The sequence below is a fragment of the Physeter macrocephalus genome, chromosome 19 (genome assembly GCF_002837175.3).
Source record: "Physeter macrocephalus isolate SW-GA chromosome 19, ASM283717v5, whole genome shotgun sequence".
NCBI classification, from domain to species: domain Eukaryota; kingdom Metazoa; phylum Chordata; class Mammalia; order Artiodactyla; family Physeteridae; genus Physeter; species Physeter macrocephalus.
In genome coordinates this window covers 28,789,415-28,813,450 of record NC_041232.1, presented here as the reverse complement: position 1 = coordinate 28,813,450, position 24,036 = coordinate 28,789,415, and the positions used below count along the sequence as shown (strand labels likewise).

At 39.6% G+C, this 24,036-nt stretch overlaps 1 protein-coding gene across 5 annotated transcripts in view; it reads left to right on the top strand.

Moving 5' to 3' along the window:
* Positions 1-24,036, top strand: part of PTPRM (protein tyrosine phosphatase receptor type M) — an 805,568-nt gene that overhangs the window by 319,029 nt on the left and 462,503 nt on the right. For all 5 annotated transcript variants that reach the window (XM_028480386.1, XM_028480385.1, XM_028480384.1 and 2 more), the window contains exons 4-5: positions 1,369-1,447; positions 10,685-10,800. In XM_028480386.1, coding sequence (XP_028336187.1) covers positions 1,369-1,447; positions 10,685-10,800 — 195 coding nt within the window. The remainder of the gene's footprint in view (positions 1-1,368; positions 1,448-10,684; positions 10,801-24,036) is intronic.

The window sequence follows — 24,036 nt, the reverse complement described above, 5'->3', positions numbered from 1 at the left end:
TTTTTTTGCGGTACGCGGGCCTCTCACTGCTGTGGCCTCTCCCGCTGCGGAGCACAGGCTCCGGACGCGCAGGCTCAGCGGCCATGGCTCACGGGCCCCCTCGCTCCGCGGCATGTGGGATCCTCCCGGACCGGGGCGCGAACCCGGTTCCCCTGCATCGGCAGGCGGACGCGCAACCACTGCGCCACCAGGGAAGCCCCATATGCAGGTTTTTATATGAATGAAAATGTTCATTTCTCCAATGGTGCAATTGCTGGGTTGTGTGTTAGACTGATCCTCCTCATGTTGCATGAGCCGTGGTCTCCCTGGTGACACAGTTTCCTGCTGTGTAGAAATGGAGGTGAAAATAATGTCATGCGGACCTTTTGTCATTAACACTAGCCTGACAACAGACACCTTTAGACAATCACGTTAAGAACATTGATAACTTTGTTACTGGTTATTTTATCTCCTTTAGCCTCAATTTCTCTGAAGTGGCTCCACCATCTCAAAAACGTCATTCTGAGAACCTCAGAGCGTGTTGCCCTTCTTCTATTGCCCTGCTTCTCCCAGGATCAAACAGTCATAAAGCCCTCTTGATTTTGCCACTGCAGAGATTTTTATATCGTTCTCCTCCTAATTGATACTCTGCCATCTGAATTTCAGCTAGTATAGTCTCTTCTCTGTATTACTAATGTGCTGTGTTTCCTGGGATCTCTGAGCCGAGTCACAGCTGACCTTTATAGCTGCAGATCGCAGTTCTCCTCTTCACGGCCACCGTCATGTCCACCTCAGGGCCTTTGCACATGCCCCGGAAGGTGCCTTATCCTCTTCACACCGTTAGCTCATTCACCTTCAGCTATCAGCTCAAACGCCACCTCCTCATGGGAGGCCATCTGGTATATGTTCTTCTAGTATCCTGTCCTCTTCTTTCATAATATGTTTAAAATTTTAATTGTATATATTAGTTGTATAAAACCTAGGGCCCCACGTGGTTCAGTCTGGTGCTAGAGTTTCCTCAAAGAAGTGGACCAGAAGATATGTCATCTTAAAGCAATTTAAATCTTATCGCCTCTGGAAAATGACGCAGCCTCTGTCTTCCACGTATCACTTCTTAACCATGGTACCCTGCCCCACTTTTACGAGGTGAGTCCTTGAGATACAGTGCCGTCTGACCCACCGCCGTTCATGTCCCTGAAAACTGGGTTTGAGTCTTAGTTGTTTTTGTAGTTTTAGAACCTGGAACACTGACTGGCGGATATTGGGCATTGCATTAATATTTTTGGAAAACATCAATGAATGGATGAAACTACATATCTTATATATAGGAAATATTTGGTTAAAGTTGACAAAATGAGTGAATAATGAAAACCTTTCTTAACTTTCCAGGTGATTTTTGAAGTCATAACTTCTGGACATCAAGGCTACCTCGCCATTGATGAAGTGAAGGTGTTAGGACATCCATGTAGTAAGTTACCTCAGCTTCTAATCGTCCGGGGATGTGGTTGGGGGTGTATTTATGTTATGGATAAGAGAAGGCACTAAAACCTGGGGGAGGTCGTCCTACTCAGAGTCCCTGATGGGCCTCTGGGTGGTGCTGTGCTAGCTCAGAAGTTCAGAAACATGTGCATCATGTGTGATGTCATTGTACATATCTAAATGTCTTTAAAGTGAAAATCAGGAATAAGGACTAAGGGAACATCCACATCCAACCCCAGCATAGAGCTTTGGGAGCTGAGCAAGCAAAAGTCTGAAAATGTGGGTGTCTGTGTGTGTGCTTAGGTGTACCAGCATGTGTGCTTGTGTGGGCACGTGCATATGTGTGTGCATGTGTGTCTGCATGCGTGCCTGTGTGCATGTGTGTATGTGCATGTGCTTGCGTGCATGTGTGTGTGTGCAGGAGTGTGTGTGTGTGTACGTGTACTGAGTTTCCCATAATCACTACATGTTCATAAAAAGTAAGACAGTTATGTTTGCCTTTTGTAAATTCTGATGAATGGTAGTGAACTGTACAAATTACTCTGTATTCTTTTTTCCCCACTTAGCATCGTATTTAGGTCAGTCCATGAGATTGTATCATACGAATATACTACATTCTATTTTTTCTTTTCCTCTATGAACATTTAGTACCCCCCGCCCCAGTTTTCCTCTATGACAAACACGGTTGCCGTGAACATCCGTGTGTGTGTGTGCGCGCCTCTGCGTGCGGTGTATGAGAGCTTGGGTGAGGTGTGTTCTTCAAGGCAGAGTTGCTGAGTGGTAGGGTAGAAACATTTTTAGTTTTATTAGATGCTATGAAAAACGTCTGACCAGTTTCTATGCCCACCAGCAATGCACGGACGTTTCATTTGCCCTATATCCTTGCCCCAAATTGATATTGTCAGACATTAAATCTTTGACCATCCCAGGGATGGCAGCCTGCTTTATGTTTTAGGATCCGTGGCATAAAAGAGAAATTGGCTCATTCAGACGATTCTAGATCTCTGCTGAACGTCCCCACCCAAATTCATGAGAGAATGGTTATATCTACACTGATATTAGAAATACCAACACACGCAGGAGTGTCTGCTTTTACTGCATGGATTGAGAGATTGGCGCCATGATCACGCCCTGTGGTGGTTTCAGAAGTAGGCCTACAGTAATACTGTAGGCCTACTATGGGCTGAGCACTCGTTTCCCAGAGCAAACCTCACCACAAGGCAGGCGTCACTGCTGCCCTGGGTATAGGTGTGGTGGCCAGTGGCCAACAAGATAGCTCCTCAGATGTAGCCCCTCCCATCCCGCAGGATCTGAGTCATCGCCTTCAGTAAGAGAGAAAGACTTAATGCTTTTCCTTCTATCAGAGCCTTCCTGAAATGTGTCTCCTGCAGTTTTGTGCATTCCTTCCAAGCCCAGCTGCCTGCAGCCATAGAAACGGAGTTTATGTCTCTCCTTTGGAGAATACCGGTGCTGATACTTAGCTGGCTTTGCAAACTGCTGTTAGGAGATACAGAATCACAAAACAGGCTCTGTCCCAAGGTGATGGATGCTACAACAACGTGTTGAACTGTGAGCTTTAAATGGTTTTGATGATGGCCTTTCTGTAGTTATTTTTTCCTGAATCGCTAAGTTTGTGGGGAAGACATGCAAATGAAGATTTTAAAGAAGGCAGTCGTTTCGTCTTAAAATGGAAAGCGTTATAGTTTGTATTCTAAGGGCTTTCCTATCAAGATTTCTAAATAATAATCAATTATTTTGAAATGCTGATGATGTTCAGTAAATTTACATCGTGAAGAAACACAAGTATTTCACATCCAAAACTATACTTTCCCAAAAGATGCAAAACTGCTGAACTTTATTTACGTCACTCTAAAGGCTCCTGTTTGGATTCATATAGGCTTATGCGTAGACATTATGACATTTTTTTAAAAAAATAGCTGTTCTGTTAAGTGTATACGGTTGCTCATAAAATTGATTTTCACATAGTGACAGTGAGATGCCAGATCAGTTTGAAATGTGGAGATGGCTGTGCAGTGGCTTCAGACCACTTCTAATGAAGATAGATAATTTTTGTATTTGGTACACATGCTAAAAGTATATTTTGAATTTGGTTCAATAATCCTAGTAGGAGAAACTGAAGAAGCATTTTTTTTTCAGCTTCGAAATATTGTCTCCTGTTTTTAAGTAGGCTGTAACTTATGCATAGTTGGGTATTACTGTTATTACCTTGTGGTGCTGATATGTATTTTTATATCTTGTAAGCCATGCAGCATTTTAACATCACATATCATTCAGTTCATCCACTCAAAGTGCACGGGAACATGGGATGTTTTTCCTTTTGCTCGGGTCTTCTAAAAGTTCCTTCAATAGTGTTTGCAGTATTCAGGGTACTAACTGAACTTCTTTCCTTATACTTTTTTTGTTAAACCTATTCCTATGTGTTTTATTTTGATACTACTATAAATGGAATTGTTTTCTTAATTTCTTTTTTGGATTGTTCATTGCAAGTGTATAGAAACACAATTGACTTTCGTATATTGATTTTGTATCCTGAGACCCTGTTGAGCTTACTTATTATAAACTCTAATTGTTTTTTGTGGATCCTTAGAATTTTCAAGACCCATGTCATCTTTAGGTCAAGTTAGTTTTATATCCTATTTTTCAATCTGGGTGCCTTTTATTCCTTTTCTTGCCTAATTGCTGTGGCTAGAAACTCCAGTATAATGTTGAGTCCAAATGGAGAGAAGACATCCTTGTCATGTTCCTGTCTTAGAAGGGAAGCTTCCAGCCATTCACCATTCAGTATGATGTTAGCTGTGGGTTTGGGTTTTTCATAGATGCTCATTATCAGGAAAGACATTCTCTTTTATTCCTACTTTGTTGGGTATTTTTAAAAAATCAATCATGAAAGGGTGTTGGGTTTTAGCAAATGCTTTTCCTTTATGTATGTAGGAGAGGAAAAAGTTCTCCTTGACCCTCTTAGGGTCTCTGACTGGGTCTGAAAATGAAACTGACAAAGACAGTTTCATGGGAGTAAAGCATACAGATACATTTAATGTATGTTTTATGTGACATGGGAGCCTTGTAAGGAAATGGAGACCCGCAGAAACAGACCAGCTGTATTTATACTGGTTCTCGTGAAGAGCAGACATTCATGGAGGAATATGCTATGATAGAGATTGTACAGCAAGTGTGGCAAACTGAGGAAGACAAACAAGATACGTGCGTTGATTCTTCTTGGTGAACCTTTTTGTCTTTGGAGATAAGAAAGCTCCTTTCTTCTGGTGCAGGGAGGGCACCTCTCGCGTGAGGGTTTTATGGCCTGTTTAGGGGATAAGGGAAGGTAAGGTCAGAGTGACCTTCTTGCTACTGCTGTTTTCTTGAACTCCTTCACCTTAATTTTTTCAGTGTGCAAAGGCGCCATATTTTCAGTAGCATTTCCTGAACTCCATTATTTATCAGATTATCGTATGGCTTTTATCTTTTATCCTATTGGTGGGTTGTGCTATACTGATTGATTTTTGGATGTTAAATCAACCTAGCACTCCCAGGATAAATCTCACTGGGTTACAGTGTACAGTCTTTGTTATATGTTGTCCTGTAACACCTTAAATATGAAGTTATTTGCATATATGATGCCTTGAATTCTGAAATCTAAAAATTACACAGAATAATGCCTCATTATTTTTCTGCCAATTTAAAAAAATACTAATATAATGAAAAAGATTGCAAAAACCCTCATAAATCTATGTGACATATATGGAATAAAATGAATATAAAAATCCAAGACATTTCTGTATTACTACTTTGCAATATGAAATAAGTCAGCAATTTCTTTAAATATTTAAGAAATGCTGAGTTCATAATATGGCATCCTAGGTTCAAATTTATTCTTATTTTATAAAACAAAATTAATTTTTCACTCATTTATTTGCACACTCAAACATTGCTTGCCTACTTTCAAATTTAAATTTTTATGAAGACATTAATCAGTGTGATTAAAATAAGAATAACAGAGACATATAAAAAATTGGAACTGTTTTCTGACTTATGTTTGTTGAATAAAAACTGACCCATGTGCTTTGGTTGAGAGACGCACAGAACTCAGAATTGAGCTTATTTGAGTTTATCATTTTATTTATTTATTTTTATTTTTAAAAAAGTTTTATTGGAGTATAGTTGCTTTACAATGTTGTGTTAGTTTCTACTGTACAGCAAAGTGAATCAGTCATATGTATACATATATCCCCTCTTTTTTGGATTTCCTTCCCATTTAGGTCACCACAGAGCACTGAGTAGAGTTCCCTGTGCTATACAGTAGGTTCTCATTAGTTATCTATTTTATACATAGTATCAATAGTGTATATATGTCAATCCTGATCTCCCAATTCATCCCAACCCCGCCTTCCCCCTTGGTATACATATGTTTGTTCTGTACATCTATGTCTCTATTTCTGCTTTGTAAATAAGATTGTCTACACCAGTTTTTCAGATTCCACATATATGCATTAATATACGGTATTTGTTTTTCTCTTCATTTTACACATGGGAACTTAGCTTGGATTTTTCTCCAGTGGACTATCATTCTTCTTCAAGAGATGGGTGACTAATAAAAAGTTATTTGTACATAGTGCCTAGCTTATTTTTCTATGATAAGGATGTTGACTCTGTTTTTCCCTTGACAAATTATTCCATTAAGATCCATTCTTGCCTCTCAAGCAAAACAAAAGTAGTTTTGTCTTGAACCATGTTCAGAGCTTCCTGCTCACAAGAGTTTCTTGGCCTCTGTGGCCCTATAAACTTGCTCATGTAGGGGAGAATAATAATGATAATGCTCTCCTCACAAGGTAAATATAGAGATTAAATGAGTTAATGTACATAATGAACTTAGAACAGAGCTTAGCACATTCTAAGAGCTCAATAAATGTGAGCTATTATTATTATTATTATCAGGCCTACATCCTGAATGGCCCACTAGAATGAATTAGCTGCAGATTTTAACTCTAAGTGGCTAAATTGATTGATTTCTTAGATGGGATAACTTAGCAGTGTCCATTTTAAAAGTTAAAAAAATGTTTGCAAAATAGATTGTTTTCAGGCAGTCCCGGCTGTTCTTTTTAGCAGAAGTTGGCTCTCTTCTTTGTGATGATGTGCTGCACAAATAGAGAGAAGCATTGACTGTGCATTCTGGTGGGCGGGCATGGCTGCAGCCCATCTCAACCTGTGCCATTACATTTAAATGTAAATGAAAATACAAAGGGGTCAGGGCACAGTCCGCTTTTGTCCATTTCCGTTTGCACTTTGAGGTCACAAATTACCGTTCTCTGATTTTGTTGTTAGTGTTTTGGTGCAGGCTTTAAAGAATCAATAATATGAGACATCTACAAAAAGATTTGCATCCTGGTCAATGATAATTCCTGGCTTTGGGATCAAATGCTGATGTGAGATCAATTAATACCCAAAAACCTCTATTCTTTTGAAAACTGTTTTCTTAGTAAGAAACAAAAGGATATGGCAGAAATGAAAAAATAGGAGAGTTGTACTCAAAAACCTTTTAGTATTCATGGAAGATATTTAGTTTTTAGAACTCCTGCAGATTTTAGAAAAAAACTGGCATAGCGTTTTGAAAGGGTATCCAGGAGACAAATGGGCCTATAAATTTAGAGAGAAAGAGAGAAATTTTCTTTCAGAGTATGGGATAGATTGAAATTTTCCACTGTAATGGTGCTCTACCTGTGTTACAATTAGTTTGGCAAGGTTCAGAGCACGCAGCTGAGCGTGGAATTGAAACTTTTCTGGCTGTGGGGCTCTTTTTCTTGGGGTCTTTTCCAGTTTCCAGTGATAGATCCGTTATTTTAAATAATAATGAACATTTTTGAGGCTAAGTACCAGGCACACAGAATACCTCCTCCTGGCAGCATCTTGTTTAATCTTTATCCCAACCCTATGAAATAAGTACTATTTTTAAATCCTTATTTTGCAAATTGAAAAAAAAAATCCACTAAGGCTTGGGTTGAAGAATTTTTGCTTCTATTCAAAGGTAGTAAGAGCCTGAGCTTGAACACATATTATGCTGAAATCCTGATCTTAAAAATAGTATTAGCCTTCAACTGCTTCCTAACTGAAAACCGTTGTAGGGTTTACAGCACTAGGCAGGGAGAATCCAGGCATCTTAAACCTCTGGAAAGATTATATATGCCTTTAATGTTTATTGAAAAAACTTACAAATGTCACCAGTAGAAATTTTAACCTTCATGATCTTGGAGGAAACTGATCTGGAATATAGAATTCCATAGCCCCTTTGTCTTATTCACCCTGGTGGATGAATTAATTAATTCAATTAATTCTCTTGCTTGAAAAGGATAATTTGCTGATAAAAGTGTTTACACTTAATAGGTTTTTCTGTCTTCATCTGGTTTCCATTGGAGGTATGGCTTTATTATTTTAGCCAGACTATTTTCTTTTTCTGGCAGTCTTCTTCTCAACCAAGAAACACTATTTCCCAAACTGAACACAGCCAATCTGTTCAGAGAAGAACCCTCCCAAAATACAATTTGAACAGAGTTATCAATTCCTTAGACCCTTAACCTTACTGTGCAAGTAATAAGCCCTGGTGTCTTTGAGAAAACCGTATTGAACATCAAATCCATTCTCAAGGGGAAGGGATAACCCTCATTCTGGGCAGCATGTCTTAATAAGGATGGGGGTAAAGAAATACTATCACACAATCCTATCTTTGGCCACTAAATTAAAAATGTAAGTTATATTCTAATAGAACTCCTAATACAATTAACAAATTGTATTGATAAATTAGCTTTGCTATGTCTTTCTCTTTGGTTCAGTAGCCATTGCTAGAAACAGGGCCCTTAGGTAAACAACCTTCCAGGGCGGACTTACTATGGATGGACAGACCTATAGCAGAACCAGTGACAATTCTGATATTCCTGTTATTTATTATTGTTAAGTAAGCTGATGAAGCAGAGCACATATATTTAATCAGATTCTCCAGAAGGATTACAGAAATTAACACTTAGCATTTTTGAGGGGGTGGTAAAAAGAGCACTCTTCTACTCTGCTGGTAGAAATGCCAATTGTTATACACGCTAAGGAAAACAGTTCAGCAATTTGTGTCAAAAGTATTCTAACAATGCTAACTATGGGAGGATACAGCAGGGGTGATACTCAAACTAATTAACAACCCTTCAGCATAGGCTCCGAACTGACCCTGCGCTTAACCACATGCAGTGACACTGCAGACCAGCAGCCGCAGGTATAACACCCCGTTAACCCAAGTTGTCACGAAAGATGGCTACACACCCAACGCTCTGTGTTAGAGACCCAATATGTTATAGTGACCTGCAGCCAGAGGCAAGCAGAGTTAGGAGGCCATGAGATGGACAGGAGAGGGTAACATCAGTGAGACGTCCTGACGGAGGACATGTGATATCTCAAGGGTCTAACAGCAAGCTAAGGGAATCCATGGAAGCTTTATGGAAGGAAAAGCATTGGAGAAGGTCCTTGAAAGTAACTGGAATTCCAGCAGTCAGACTGGGAGCCATACCTGGTGGGATGAGAGCATGGGGAAGGCAGACACCGGGCTGCAAGGCTCGCTGAGGCAGTGTGGCCTGATGGGCAGAGCCTGAGCTTTGGAACTGGCTAGACCAAAGTTTCCACTCTGCTTCTGATGCTTAGTAGCCAAGTACCCACAAGTAAAATGGAAAAAATACCTTCCTCACAGAACATGTGTGAGTCCTCAATGGAAAAGTTTCTGGCCCCTGAAATGCTCAAAAAGAATGTTACCTTTTTCCATTTTCTAAAAGCGGTGGGTCTTCCAGCTTCTTGGGAACAGTGAGTAAAAGAGAAATTGGATGCAGGGACTTTTTACACAGATCTTTAAAACCATAGAATCCTGTTATTCTTGTCCAAGGGGAATTTGATTAAGTTAATGAGAAATAGTTTACAGGGTTTTAAGTTAATATAATAGTATTAGAAACAATGACCCAGAGTTATACTGGTTTTTTAGAAGTTACTTAGGACATTATGCATGCCAGGCGGCCTCCAAATTAGTAATGGGGGTTTCCTCTGTGTTACTGATATTAAAATGCATTTTTCTTTGTTCTTGGATAGTAATTCATTTCCACTCCTAATTATGTTTTTTACAGGCTAATGTTAGTGCTTGTTTATCATCTTTGGGTGCCGAGGAGTGGGGTATCATTCTTTGAAAGTGTCTAGATGTGGTCCAGAGACACGTTGGCCCTGGGGGGGGAGGCTGACAAGGCATAAAGAATGCCTTCTAGCTGTCATCCAGGTTTATCCATACATCCCAGAAAACACTGGCATCCTATTTTCTTCATTTCTTCTCCCTCACATCCCCCCACCCCACCTCTTGCTGCTCTTTCTCTCTCTCTCCTTGTTTTGATAAGAGAATGTTTTCCTAAAAGTAGAAGTCACCATAAAATTTCATTCCTGACCTGTCACTCCAGGTCCTGACACGCATTTTCAGTGTGCTGTGGAAATGGGTCTGTGCTTCTCAGGTCAAACAGAGTGATCCTTTATTTAAACAGCTGTCCCCTATGGACGATGTATGTTATGAGACTTAATGCTGTTTAGCAGTTGGAATCATTCTTTCTTCTCGAATTGGAAATCAGGATCAGCCAACACCGCCGTGCTATAGCAGTCCCAACGTAATTTCACAGAATCTGTCTATGGGGATAGTATTTTTGGTAGCTGGGAAATATTACACGAGTAATGCTGCATACCAATGAGTTGTATTAAAATATATATTACTCACAGCTCTGTACTTGGCTTAAAAAGTTTCCTTAGGAGCAGCATTTAACTTCTTACTGTTCTTTTCATGTTGCTAGTATAGATATCTAATATGTTTTTGTTCAAAACATCAATTAGGCCTCAGTATAATCTTTATTAATACAGGTCTGTTATTACAAGAAGGCTGCTGAGCTATGATTATTTGCACAGCAGGGACAATAAAATATCTTCTTTCAGCCTGGTTCTATCCCAGAATGCCCGGCTGTTGCAGAACACACCAGAGCCTTCCAGAATCTCTTTTACAATCCTAATGAAATCTTTAAAGCTCTTAGAAGCAAAGGCATTCTTTCCTTCAAAGGTAAACAAAAGGGAAAGACCGGAAATGGCAGATAGATTCAAAAAGACACCTATGAGTTCAGAGCTCCACTTTTAACCTGTTTAATTCTTTCTCTTTGTGCAGCCAGAACGCCTCACTTCCTGCGGATTCAGAACGTGGAGGTCAATGCGGGCCAGTTTGCCGCCTTCCAGTGCAGTGCCATCGGCAGGACTGTGGCCGGCGACAGGCTCTGGTTACAGGTACGGTAACTCACTTTCGTGGTTCGGAGAGAGTCCAGCGGCCAGAGTGTGTGTCCCCTGGGGAGGGCCCCAGAGATCGGGTCAGTGTCAGGCCCCTACGGGAGATGGATGCTCTGAGCAGTTTCCCCAGTTCTTTTTCTTCTTCCGGAGTAAGTAGCCAGATTACAAAGAGTTCTAGACAAGCTCAGTGTTGTTCTTCACAAACTTTGTTGTGAATTTCTGGTTTTTCCCTTTGCTTCTGCTTAGCCATCTCATTTGGAAGATCTGGTTACCAAATTACTTTTGGAGCAGTATGTTGGAGTCCAAAATACAGTGCCTTTCCCCCACTCTTCCTCTGGAGAAAAACCCAAAGAATCACATGCGCACGTGCACACACACACACTAGTTTATAGGCCTTTCTGTAATTTTCATTTCCGCAGCAATAAGCCTAAACTTATAAATTAATAGCACACCTTTTACCTTTGAGCACTTAAGCAGACTTTTTTAAGGGTCATCATAACTTGTGTGTCTCGTTTTATTGTCTTTCAAACTCCACCATCTGTATTTTGCACGGCCGATAGTTTCATGGACAGATCAAGGGTTTCAGGAATTCTGACCAAATGAGCGGGAGTACGTGATCTGTCCCCCCTAACCAGCATGCCCTCCACTTCTTTAGACTCTGGGTTTGGTTTCCCCCATAGAATTCTCCAATTTTATTCTTACTGCTTCTTGTTGCGCATTGATCTATAGGCTGCTTGTTCTCCTCGACTAGTGTTGATTTTACCCCCCTTTCCTTACAGATTCTATTGTGGGTTTTGTTTTGTTTTGGTTGGTTATTTGCTTATTTTAGTTTGCGACTGAGCTGCGTTATGTTCTAACCCTTCTCTGCGTCTGTTCCGTTCCATGGGCTTCTGTTCCATGCGTGCCGAATTTTCCTTGGTATATGTCACTCTCCACCTATCATGTGTCTCCTTCTGCCGTGTAGTAACAATTGTCACGTGTCACATTTGCCTGACACTCTATTATTTTTAAATCCCGTATTCCTTTTAATCATCACAGCTGAAGTCAGTGGTCACTTTTCTAACTCCATTTCTGGGGGAAATGAAAAACAGCCAAATGTGCTATCCCAAGATTACTCAGCAATGTGTTGACAAACAGGGAATACATTCTGAAGGAGGCTTCTTAAATGCTTTGGGGTCCTCTGCACACAATCCTCCACCTTCTACACTGATGTCACTCTCTTTTCTCATATCCTACTGTCCCCATGAGAGAGTCCCCAGGCCGGGAGAGAGGAATGTGCAGAGGACTGAAATGGTGTATACCAAATTCATCTTTTTTTCCTGTTTTTCCAAGTGCTTTTATTTTTTTAATTAGCTTGTATTGGTGTGTAATTGATTTACAATGTTGTGTTAGTTTCAGTTGTACAGCAAAGTGATTCTGTTATTCATATACATATATCCACTCTTTTTTAGATTCTTTTCCCATATAGGTCATTACAGAGTATTGAGTAGAGTTCCCTGTGCTATACAGTAGGTCCTTGTTGGTTATCTTTTTTATATATAGTAGTGTGTATATGTCAATCCCAATCTCCCAGTTTATCCCTCCCCCCCATTTCCCCCTTGGTAACCATAAGATTTCTACAGCTACAACTCTACTTCTGTTTTGTAAATAAGTTCATTTGTACAATTTTTTTAGATTCCACGTATTAGCGATATCATATGATATTTGTCTTTCTCTCTCTGACTTACTTCAATCAGTATGACAATCTCTAGGCCCAAATTCATCTTTACTGTTTCCTTCGCTCTAAAAATTTTGTAATCACTACTTTAAGAGCTTTTTGCAGCATGTGAAAAATGTGCTTGACCCTGGTCTTTGGTGTTCAAATTTTTTTTTATCCCACGTCCCAGTTATTTTAGCTTCTTGATGTTAGAGCTTGAGAATTCTTTTTTTTAGTTAGTGGTTGTTTCGTATTAAATTTGATCAAGTTTGGCTACGTATGGTAATTGATGAGACAGACGTTTTTAATTGGCATTTTTCACAATGCCTTACCTTCCTTTTAAAAATGGAAATACCCCCCAAAATATTTTAAAATAAATAATGAAAAAATGAAACTACCCTCGTCATCTTTGATTTATCTCCAGGAATCTTAATTTTTCATGGAAAGCATTTTTTTTTGTCCCTGATATTTGTTTTAATGTTATTTGAGAGACTACAATAAAAAGTCTAAGCTTTTCTCTCAACAGTCTTAGACATTTGCAGGAATTTACAGGCAACTTGAAAATATAGTTTCCTTTTTTGTAAATATCCTGGCCTTGGGAGGGTCCTGCTTACACTTGAGCACTTCCTTGGGGTTGGGATCTTTAACTCCTTCCTCTCACAAAGTGCGAGACTTTGTTTTAGAGAATCCATCGTGCTGTAGGGAGAAAGCTAGCTACCAGTTTGCAAAAAGGGTCTAATTGCAGAATTAGATTCTGCATTAGGTCTAAATGCAGAATTCCTAATCCTGATTCCACTATAGAATCACATGGAGAGTTAAAAAAAAAAAAGTGTGGTCTACACCAGATTCTGATTTAATTGATCTGGGGTAGCCTCAATCTGACTCTCATGATGACTTTCCCACCTACCAGGTCTGTCTTGTTTCATTCTATTAAATTTAATCATAGTGTTGATAAATTGTTTCCCAATCAATCCATTAATGCCTCTCTTTGTCAAATACCCCGTCTTCTCTTGCCCTTCTTATCATCAATGACTGCATATCGTCCTGCAGCTTTCAAGAAGGGTCGTGTCAAGAAGGGAATGAGGGTAAGACAGAACTGGGATGACTTTGAAATGCTAAGTGACACCGAGTTTGTCCTGGACTCAGCCTGCTATGTGGTTTGTGAGTCTTTGTGATGTTAGAATAGTTTTAGTGTTCAATAATTTATTTCCTCTGTTTGGATAGGCGTTTTGGGGGGAGCTGTTTATTTCGTTAGCAGCTGATGAAAAAAGACAACGGTCTTTGGCTTGCAAGGATGGCTTCTATTAACCTGTGTTGTGTGAGATGGTTTCCAGCCGCCATCGGGATTTGTGGCAGGGGATGGTCTCACAGAGTCCTCCTGCTGTCTTGCCTGTGCCCTGGCCCTTTGCTTCAGGCAATTCTTTACAAGTTGTGGGGAGAAGCAGACCTGGAAAACTAAACCAGGCCTCTCTAGTCTTGGAGGTATGAATACGGGCTTTTCTTCCTTCCTACCTGAATGTTCTAATACTTTCAAAAATGCTTTCCTGCATCTAAACTCCCTTGGATCCTCAAAATAATTCTAAGATTCAGGCAGAAAACTGATTGAAAAAATGTTTAGGTTTTTCTATCATTTGAATCTTCCCAATAGTAAGTCAAGATTTAGAAATAACTAATACATCCTTTATTGGGGGAACATTGATACTGTGAAGTGTGATCATTTACAATCATTCGCATTACAATCTTTTGAGTCCTACTATAGGCACTTTGTGGAGTTTCATGGTGTATCCCATGGTTTTGTACTTCTTTTTTATAGATGAGGCTTTTGAGGTGCAGGATTGGCGAGGTTCAAAAAGGTAAATGGCATAGCTGGGAATAGCACACCCCTGTTTTTTCACTTTTACTTCACCACTGATTAATTCCACTCTGCTGTGCTGTCTTCTCCTATCCTGAGCTAGGTGAATAGGTAATATGCACTTACTACTTTGTTAGAAGGATTTGGATGTAACTGACATTACGTAATTTACATCCAGGAGGCAGCTTGACCAAAAAAAAAAAAAAAAAAAGTCCATCTGTATTACATGTACATCTTGATCCACGTCTATGAAAAATGGCCAGTGGTTTGATTGTTTAAAAATATAGATTAAATATGATCAATGTCAGAGTCTTTCACAAACACGTAACACACATAAATCTGAGGATGACACTAATGAAGAAATGTTTATGGTTAGCAGATGTGTCCCATCTGCTTCCATTTTCTCCATCTCATCCATGGGCCACACAGGTTACTGTCGACGTGGAATCGGTCTTTCTAGAATACAGAACAAGGAAATAAAACACAGCTCATGAACCTCCATTATTGTAGCTGCAAAGTACCTAAAGACCTTCCAGACAGTGTGTAGGAGGAAGACAGCATCTATCAAACTATTTTTATGCAGTAAAAACTGATGTGCATTGAATCTGCTGAGGATACTTGCTACGTGCTATCAGATATGGTGATCTTTGCGTCCAACTGGGCTGTAACCATGGGAGACACTCAAATGAAACGTGTTCGTAAAACAATTCAAGCACCCAAAACAGGACCATGTACTTCTTGGTATTATCAACTTTCTGGTCACTGTGGAGCCTACATTTTGAAATATCTTAGAGTATGTTTATATTTAAGATACTGAGAAGAGAAAATAGAATTTTAGATGTTCTTTTTTTATACTTAAATGTTATTTGCTGAGGGGCAGTTTCTGAGTTACACATTTTTATACAGTCATTGATCCTTTAAGCCACATATTATTGTATTACAATTACCATTGTTCTTTCTGAAGTATTTAAAATTTTATTTTCTGCCATAGGCTTGTTTCTCTTGGGAATTAATATTTATAATGCCTCTTTCAGCTTTTCAATGAATCACCAATGCTGATATTGACACTGGTAAATCTGAAGATGGTGTGTGCACATTCTTTTCCAGGGAATACAGCCCACTTTGCCCTCTTCTGCATCTGGTCCAGTTTGGGGCACTTTTGTAATTTCTGCCCTTTAATTCATTTTTGATACATTGTAGAGGCTCTTCCATTCCTTACTCTTTTCTTTTTTTAAAATAAAATTTACTTATTTGTTTATTTATTTTTGGCTGCGTTGGGTGTTTGTGGCTGCGCACAGGCTTTCTCTAGTTGCAGCGAGCAGGGGCTATTCTTCGTTGTGGTGTGTGGGCTTCTCATTGCGGTGGCTTCTCTTGTTGTGGAGCACGGGCTCTAGGCGCTTGGGCTTCAGTAGTTGTGGCACACGAGCTTCAGTAGTTGTGGCTCACGGGCTCTAGAACACAGGCTCAGTAGTTGTCTCATGGGCTTAGTTGCTCCACGGCATGTGGGATCTTCCCAGACCAGGGCTCGAACCCGTGTCCCCTGCATCGGCAGGCGGATTCTCAACCACTGTACCACCAGGAAGTCCAATTCCTTACTCTTTTTACTCCATATCTTAGTCAGCTTGGGCCACTGTAACAAAAATGCCATAGACTGAGGGGCTTAAACAACAAATATTTATTTCTCAAAGTTCTGGAGCCTGGCAGTCTAAGATCAGGGGCCAGCATGCATGTTCTTGGAGAGGACCAGCTCCCGGTTTACAGACTGCCATCCTCTTGCTGCATCGTCACTTGCATCCTCTGGGCTCTTCATCCCCTTATAAGGGCCCTAATCCCGCCATGGGGGCTCCACTCTCACGACCACATCTAAACCTAATTACCTTCCAAAAGCCCCACCTCCAGTACAATCACATTGAGGAGCAGGTCTCATCATATGAATTTGGCAGGGATGCAAACTAATCTACAGCACTCAGCTACCACCTCAAACTCAGAAGTGGGTGGAAATGAAGGCACTTCAGCCCCCAGGACAAATGGCAGAAAACAAGGAGGCAGTGGAGATGCCTTTTCAAAGGTAGACGGACGGAGGCTTTGATAAAACCCGAGATTGACATGTGTGTGTTGGGTGAATAGAAGCTGGTGAAGAAAAGCTGGAAAATCATACTTTTCTCTCAACAGATCTTAGAGGCCCCATCGTTTTTAAGTGGCCCACTTTTTAGAATCACAAAATTATGTGACTTCTGAATTTGGAACAATCTTCAAATTAAATTCCTCATTTTATTAATGAGAAAACCAGCTCAGAAGAGGTAGAGAACTTTAACACAGTTATCTATCCAATTATTATATTTATTACAGATAATTCCATTTTGCTAGTGAAAGTGAATTATGTGTAAAAATATATTTGCTTATTTATAAATTAGTAAATTTTGTCACTTGGACATTTTTCTTCACTGAGTGACCTTGTATTTCAAATATTAGCCTTTTAACCAAATATTCTCAGGTTTACTATGAAAATATCTGCATTAACTTTGGAACCATTATAGCACAATATAATTTGAGTTGTTTTCTTTTAGCAAACATCCCTTGGTGTTTATTAGAAGTAGGGTACCAGAATAGCATTTTAAAATGACTTCATAACGTGTATCAATTCACAGAAATAGAAAAGGAAATCAGATGGCATTACTCTGAAGTACGCTCTTAAAAACACTGGTGCACCCCAGCACCTAGAAGGGTACCTATCACATAACAAATCTTCAGTAAACCTGCTCATGGCTCTTGGCTTACAGATGCCTGAACGACCAAGTGTCTCCTGCAGGTGAGTCCCAAAGGCACATAGTTGGACCAGGAAAACAGGCACAAACTCTGTCTTTTTGCAATGCTTATTTTAGGTCTATGGTTCATCTTCTGAGGGATGGTCTTTGATGGTCTCCCAAAGGCACATAGTTGGACCAGGAAAACAGGCACAAACTCTGTCTTTTTGGAATGCTTATTTTAGGTCTGTGGTTCATCTTCAGAGGGATGGTCTTTGATGAGAAGAGGAATAGATAGACTCTGGTGGTGTCTTTTCTGCTGTTTCAGAACATACAGCAAGTATCATGCAGAGTTTGAATAATTTTAGAAGAAAATGTGATCAATACATCATCACTTTTCCTTCATTGCTTGTAACCTTTCCCTAGGCTTTTAAAATTCTCTATTGTAAATTTTTGTTCTTTAATTCCCCCTTCAAAAAAAATTTCTTGCCATTGGACCTCAGTAAATGGTAATAGAAATATAGGTCTAATAAAGCTGGTCCTCTTGAGTTCTCACCATGACAGCAGACCTTTGTCACAGTAATTGAAGAATAACCCCACCCACTCATTTTTTTGGTATGGAATATAATTGAATATGAGCTTTTAATTTGGGAAGCTTGCTCTTTGAAAAATAATATTCACTTGGGATTAATTTTTTTTTTTACTTACTGGCCTACCGGTATTGTTTTCTACTGAGAGTTTGCTATATCATTCCTCTTAACTGGGTATGACCTATACAATGGTGAAAAAGGCATTTTCACCAGTCCAATAAGTTTCTCACATTGCTTTTCTGAGCTCAGATAATTTTAGACCTTTTTGAGAGAAAAAGGAAAATCCTGAGATTTTGGTAACTTAAAATGATTCTCGTAGCTCCTCTGACCTGTATAATTTGGTTCATGAATGAATATGTACATTGTATTAATAATATTTACATTACTAGCTTCAACAGATGTGTTTGAAATAGAATAATTATAACTTCTTTTGCTGAGTCCCACTGTTTGCTGAGTACTCTGCTAGGGTGTGTTTAGCCATTTTTTCCCTTAACTGATCCCAAGGAGAACTCTTTTATGTGCCCATTTATGGAAGAAGAAAATGGGCCTCAGGAAGTTTCAGTGATTTTTCCATTTGCACATTGCTAGTAACAAGGTCTGGGTTTTGAACCAAGCCATCTAAGTCTAGACTCTATGTCCTTAACTGTAATGCCTCTCGCATAGCACAAAGACCCAAACATTTCTTCACGGATTCATAAACATCATATAGTAATTTAAGTGATACCTTTTATTGACATTTAAAATGAAAATTTTATTCATGTGTGTGTACTATTGCCTTGGCTTCTGTGTTATGGAATGTGTATATTTGGTCAACCTTTCTTGGTGGTTTTTAGTTTCCTTTACAGATTCTGTGGGAAAAACATCACAGCTGTATATCAGAACCATTTTGTAATTATATATAAAAGCCATAAAATGATTTGAAAAGGAGTAAAATTATGGCTCCCTTATCAAGCCTAACAGGTGTTTTTAGACCCTATATATCAAAGCATAAATTTAACATCACTTACTGTCATAGAAAATACCAAGGGCTTCCCTGGTGGCGCAGTAGTTAAGAATCCGCCTGCCAATGCTGGGGACACGGGTTTGAGCCCTGGTCTGGGAAGATCCCACATACTGTGGAACAACTAAGCCCGTGTGCCACAACTACTGAGCCTGCGAGCCACAACTACTGAGCCCGTGTAACACAACTACTGAAGCCCATGCACCCAGAGCCTATGCTCCACAACAAAAGAAGCCACCACAATGAGAAGCCCGTGCACCCCAACAAAGAGTAGCCCCTGCTCGCCACAACTAGAGAAAGCCTGTGCACAGCAACGAAGACCCAATGCAGCCCAAAATAAATGTAAATAAAATAAATAAATTTTAAAAAGAAAATACCAGGAAGACACAAAGAGGACTGTCTTCAGTTGCTATGGGAACCACTGGCTCCTTAAAATTTTGAGTGGTTGAAATCACATCCATTATTTAGTCAGTTAAATATCCACATATATGATATACTATTGAACATTCAGCCTGAAACCACCAGCAGCCTTGAAAGCATACACCATCTCTTTTAACTCATATGATTTTGGATTACCTTCATTTAAAGTTAAAGATTTATTTTACATGGATGAAAGAGTAGGACATATCTAAGGGGATTCTGAGAGAAATTAATTAATGAATTTTACTCTGTGATACTACCCGTCTCAGTCAAAAAAGGTGTAAACAGTTGGTGCTTTGAGGAGGATGCGCCAGGAGCAGCTGGAGTGTTCTCCTCCATTGCAATCTGAAGGCCTCTGGGCCAGGATGTGAAATTGTACTGTGAAAACTGCAGGTCAGGATGGTTCATTTTGGAGGACAGAAGAGAAAGGCATCAACTACTAGCCTTAAGGACTGCTTGCTTTGGACCCAAGAACCACACATCCTGTAAAGGCATTTGTTCTGTTTCTTTTCTCATATTAATCAAGAGGTTCATTGGTTTCTCTTGCTTCCAAGAATCCGCAGCTGTGTCACGAGAAGGGAAGGTGGAGAAAGCCCTGCTCTGGAATTCCCATGGTTGAGGGCTGAGAATACTAAACTCTGTCTCTTCTGTCTCCTGTTAGTGATCCAGGCCTTGGAGTGAGGGTCCTGGAGAGTTTGGACACTGTTAGAATCTCTGGTTTTTTCCTCTTCTGTCTCTTCTTTTTGGAAGGGGAAGGGAAAAAATGGAAAATGTTTTAGCTAGGAGGTAGACATATCTGCTTTAGGTAACCTTGAAAGTTCTAGGAGATTTTCAGTCTGGTAATCTGGAATTATGTACCTAGAAAAGAGAGAGAGAAGAAACACGACAATTTTTGATGGGTTTTGATTTCAAAAATGTCTTTAGGACCAGAGAAATGGAATGGAAAACAAAGCATGCCTCATGTAGTCCTAGAGGGACCCAGTTTGGGATAAGGCCAGAGACCTCTGAGACAGGCACACGGTGGCAGTCAAGTGGTTCCTATAGAGGATGAACTTTGAAATCATAAAGCAGGTCGTTATTCTCTTCTGCATCTCTCCTACGTACAAAAAAGCCACCCTTCATTCCCTTTGTTCAAAGCAAAGGGAATTGGCTATTGTCCAAGTGTAAGAAAATTATGTTTGGACTTCCCTGGTAGTGCAGTGGTTAAGAATCCACCTGCCAATGCAGGGGACACAGGCTCGAGCCCTGGTCCAGGATGATCCCACATGCCGCAGAGCAACTAAGGCCGTGCGCCACAACTACTGAGCCTGCGCTCTAGAGCCCGTGAGCCACGACTACTGAGCCCGTGTGCTACAACTACTGAAGCCCGCATGCCTAGAGCCTGTGCTCCGCAACAAGAGAAGCCACCGCGATGAGAAGCCCGCGCACCGCAACGAAGAGTAGCCCCGGTTCGCCGCAACTAGAGAAACCCCGCGCGCAGCAGCGAGGATCCAACACAGCCAAAGATAGATAGATAAATAAATTTATTTTAAAAAAAGAAAATTATGTTTTTTCTGTTATAAGAAGTGATGTCCACTAAGCACAAAGGACAAGTGACAAACTGATGGAGTTTCTGTTTATCCTGAAGGTTTAGAAGCTGATGATTGCTTTCATTCAAGAATAGTGTAGTATACACTTTCCATGTCTGGGTGTATGATTATTATAATAGTTATTCAAATGTTGCTACAGCTTGGGGCTGCTACCCCTGGCATATTGCTCCCCTTTTCCAAATTGCATTTTTTCTTCTACTGTGGTGGGATCTTTACCATATAGTGACTTGATGCTTTTGCAGGAGGTGAATGACACCTGGACAAAATGGTTCTTTGATTCCTATAGCTTTGGAGTATTTATAAGCCAGCAGCAAAACCATCTATTTTTCCTGGGGAAATTATGATGGTTAAAGTAGTCGTTCAAAAATACAAAAATGAGAGATTTCCTTCTAATTGCTTTTTAGAATTATTTTCTTTATTTATATTTTTTCTTTTCTTTTCTTTTCTTTTTAAATACTGAATATAGTTCTCTGTGCTACACAGTAAGTCCTTGTTGGTTATCTATTTTATAGATAGTAGTGTGTATATATTCATCCCAAACTCCTATTTTTATTTTTATTATAGAAATTATAAATGTATACAGAGGTAGAGAGAATGATGTCATGAACTCAATATACCCAGCATCCGACTTCAAAACCAACAGTATGTGACCAGTTACTCCTCTGTGTGTCCATCTGCCCACCCCCGCCGATGATTTTGAAGCAGTCTTAGTCATCATATCATGTAACTTGTAAATGTTTTCTAAAACTGGAGTTGGCAGACTTTTTCTGCGAAGGGCCAGATAGTAAATTTTGTAGGGCAGAGGGTCTTAGTTATAGCTCTTCATCTCTGCCATTGTAGCAGGAAAGTAGCCACAGACAACACAAAAATGGATGAATGTGGCTGTTTTCCATACAGCTTTATGTATGGACCCTGAAATTTGACTTTCATGTCATTTTCATTGTCACAAAATACTATTCTTCTTTTGATTTTTTTCGACCATTTAAGAAATGTAAAAAACATTCTGAGCTTGCGAGCTGTACAAAACAGGTAGCAGGATGGACTTAGCCTCAAACCCCTGCTCTAAAAGATAAGAGCTCTTAAAAAAAAATAGAATAATCACCGTGTATGCCCTGCGAAAACAGTCAGTGTTCATATATCCTTGGCTGTCTTGTAACTTTATTTCTTTTAGCAGTTTGTTTGATTTGTGATTGCAGTAAAGTTCACACTTTGCACTTGGGTGGTGAGTGTCTTAAGTCCTTTTTATCTTTAGGCTCCCTGTTCATTTCCCTCCATTTGTGATGGTTGTTATTGTTGTGGAAAGTGGGCTTGTCCTGCACAGTCCTCCCGTATTTTGAGTTTTGCTTATTGCCCTTCGGTAGGGTCATTTAACGTGTTCTTCTGACTGCTGTGTTTCTTGCAAAGTATGTCTCCTTTTGTGATGTTATCAGCCACTGATAATCATTCCTAGGGTCATTAATTCATTCAGGGTTGCAGAACGGTCCCATTCTCAGTCCTTCTTTGTTTAGTCACTAGAATACTTCTAAAAAGATAAAAGCTCTCCCATTATCAACCATTTGGGTATCCTGGTATAAAAATCGTAAAGGGAAGGTGGTATTGATACTTGATATTTTTGTCCTTTTAAGCGGATTGTCAAAAATAGTGAGGTAGTTCACTGGTAGTTCACAAGTGACCAAAGGTGTTATTTAGTATTATTGTCATTGATGTCATCATTGTCATCATCAACCTGTGGATTTAAACACATTTGAGTTTCGATCCATCGCACTTATTATCTTTATTGCTGCTCAGATCTTCCACCCCTAAACAGTGGGGCTTACCTGACCTGGGCCATCTCGATGGCTTCCTTGCTTTGTGGTGTAACCGTATGTTCCAGGCTTGTATTTTCCATCTTAATGACCTAGAATTGGCCGTTTCTCCAAGGAGCCCTGGTTCTTTTTCAGCGGGAACTGATAATTAGAAATTACAATCTGATCACAGAGGTGCTTATTCCTACTCGTTATTGTTTCTGGATCTTCCCATCCCGTGGAGCTGGGATATATACGTATGCGCACATACACACATTTAAGAATAAAGCCTGTCCTGAGATCGTATTAACAATTCAAATTCAGAACTACAGGGCTTTTAACCTTTATCTTGCGCCTTTATCTTCTTTCAACTATTGTTTTCAGAAAAGAGTTGTATGTTTTAAGGCATACCGATTGGGGAAAAGTGACTGTTCTTAGCCTTGTTTATGTTTAACTAGCTTTGCCTCTTAGATTATGGACAGCTCGGTAGGTTCTGCCATCTTCCTCATGGTCAAGTGCTGTTATCACAGTTTTGAAGTAAACAGGGTCAAGTCCTGGCCTTGCAAACCCAAACCTTTAACCCAACAGGAAATGTCAGTCAACATCAGGCTCCTTAGTTTGATGTGGCTAGATTAGTCCCTTCAACAGATTTTAAGACTAAAGAAATTCTAATTTCATTGGTGTTTCTCTCTTTTTTTTTTTTTTTTGGTATTTCTAATTACTGCATTCATTATATATATCCTATATCATTTGGATGAACTTTTAAATAAAATTTAAACACAGGTTGTTAAATGTTATTCATGTATTGCAAACACGTATTGAACTACGTCTAAATATCAGAATGAGGTTCTAAATTTTCGTAATCAAATTCTTTACTGGAATATGCCTATAAGACTACCATATGTTCGAATAATATGTTACTTTGGCTATCTGTATACCCATTAGCCAGTTGAAGAATACGTGTCAATAGATATTTATACTATGTGATGACATAAGTAAGAACTTCTGGTTCAGTATTCCAAGTTGATAAATATTTGTGTTAGCTTGGTTATGGAATAGAAGTCAAAGGTCAGTACCATCTTAGTTATTAAAATTAAAAAATACATGGGCTCCAGAAAGTAGATTTGTTGAGGTGTTCAATTATTATTGGATTTAGATTACAGGAAATGTTTTTGTTTTTTTTTTTAACATCTTTATTGGAGTATAACTGTTTTACAATAGTGTGTTAGTTTCTCCTTTACAACAAAGTGAATCAGTTATACATATACATATGTTCCCATATCCCTTCCCTCTTGCGTCTCCCTCCCTCCCACCCCACTCGGTGGTCACAAAGCACAGAGGTGATCCCCCTGTGCTATGCGGCAGCTTCCCACTAGCTATCTAATTTACATTTGGTAGTGCATATATGTCCCTGCCACTCTCTCACTTCGTCACAGCTTACCCTTCCCCCTCCCCATGTCCTCAAGTCCATGCTCTAGTAGGTCTGTGTTTTATTCCCGTCCTACCACTAATCTCTTCATAACATTTTTTTTCTTAGATTCCATATATATGTGTTAGCATA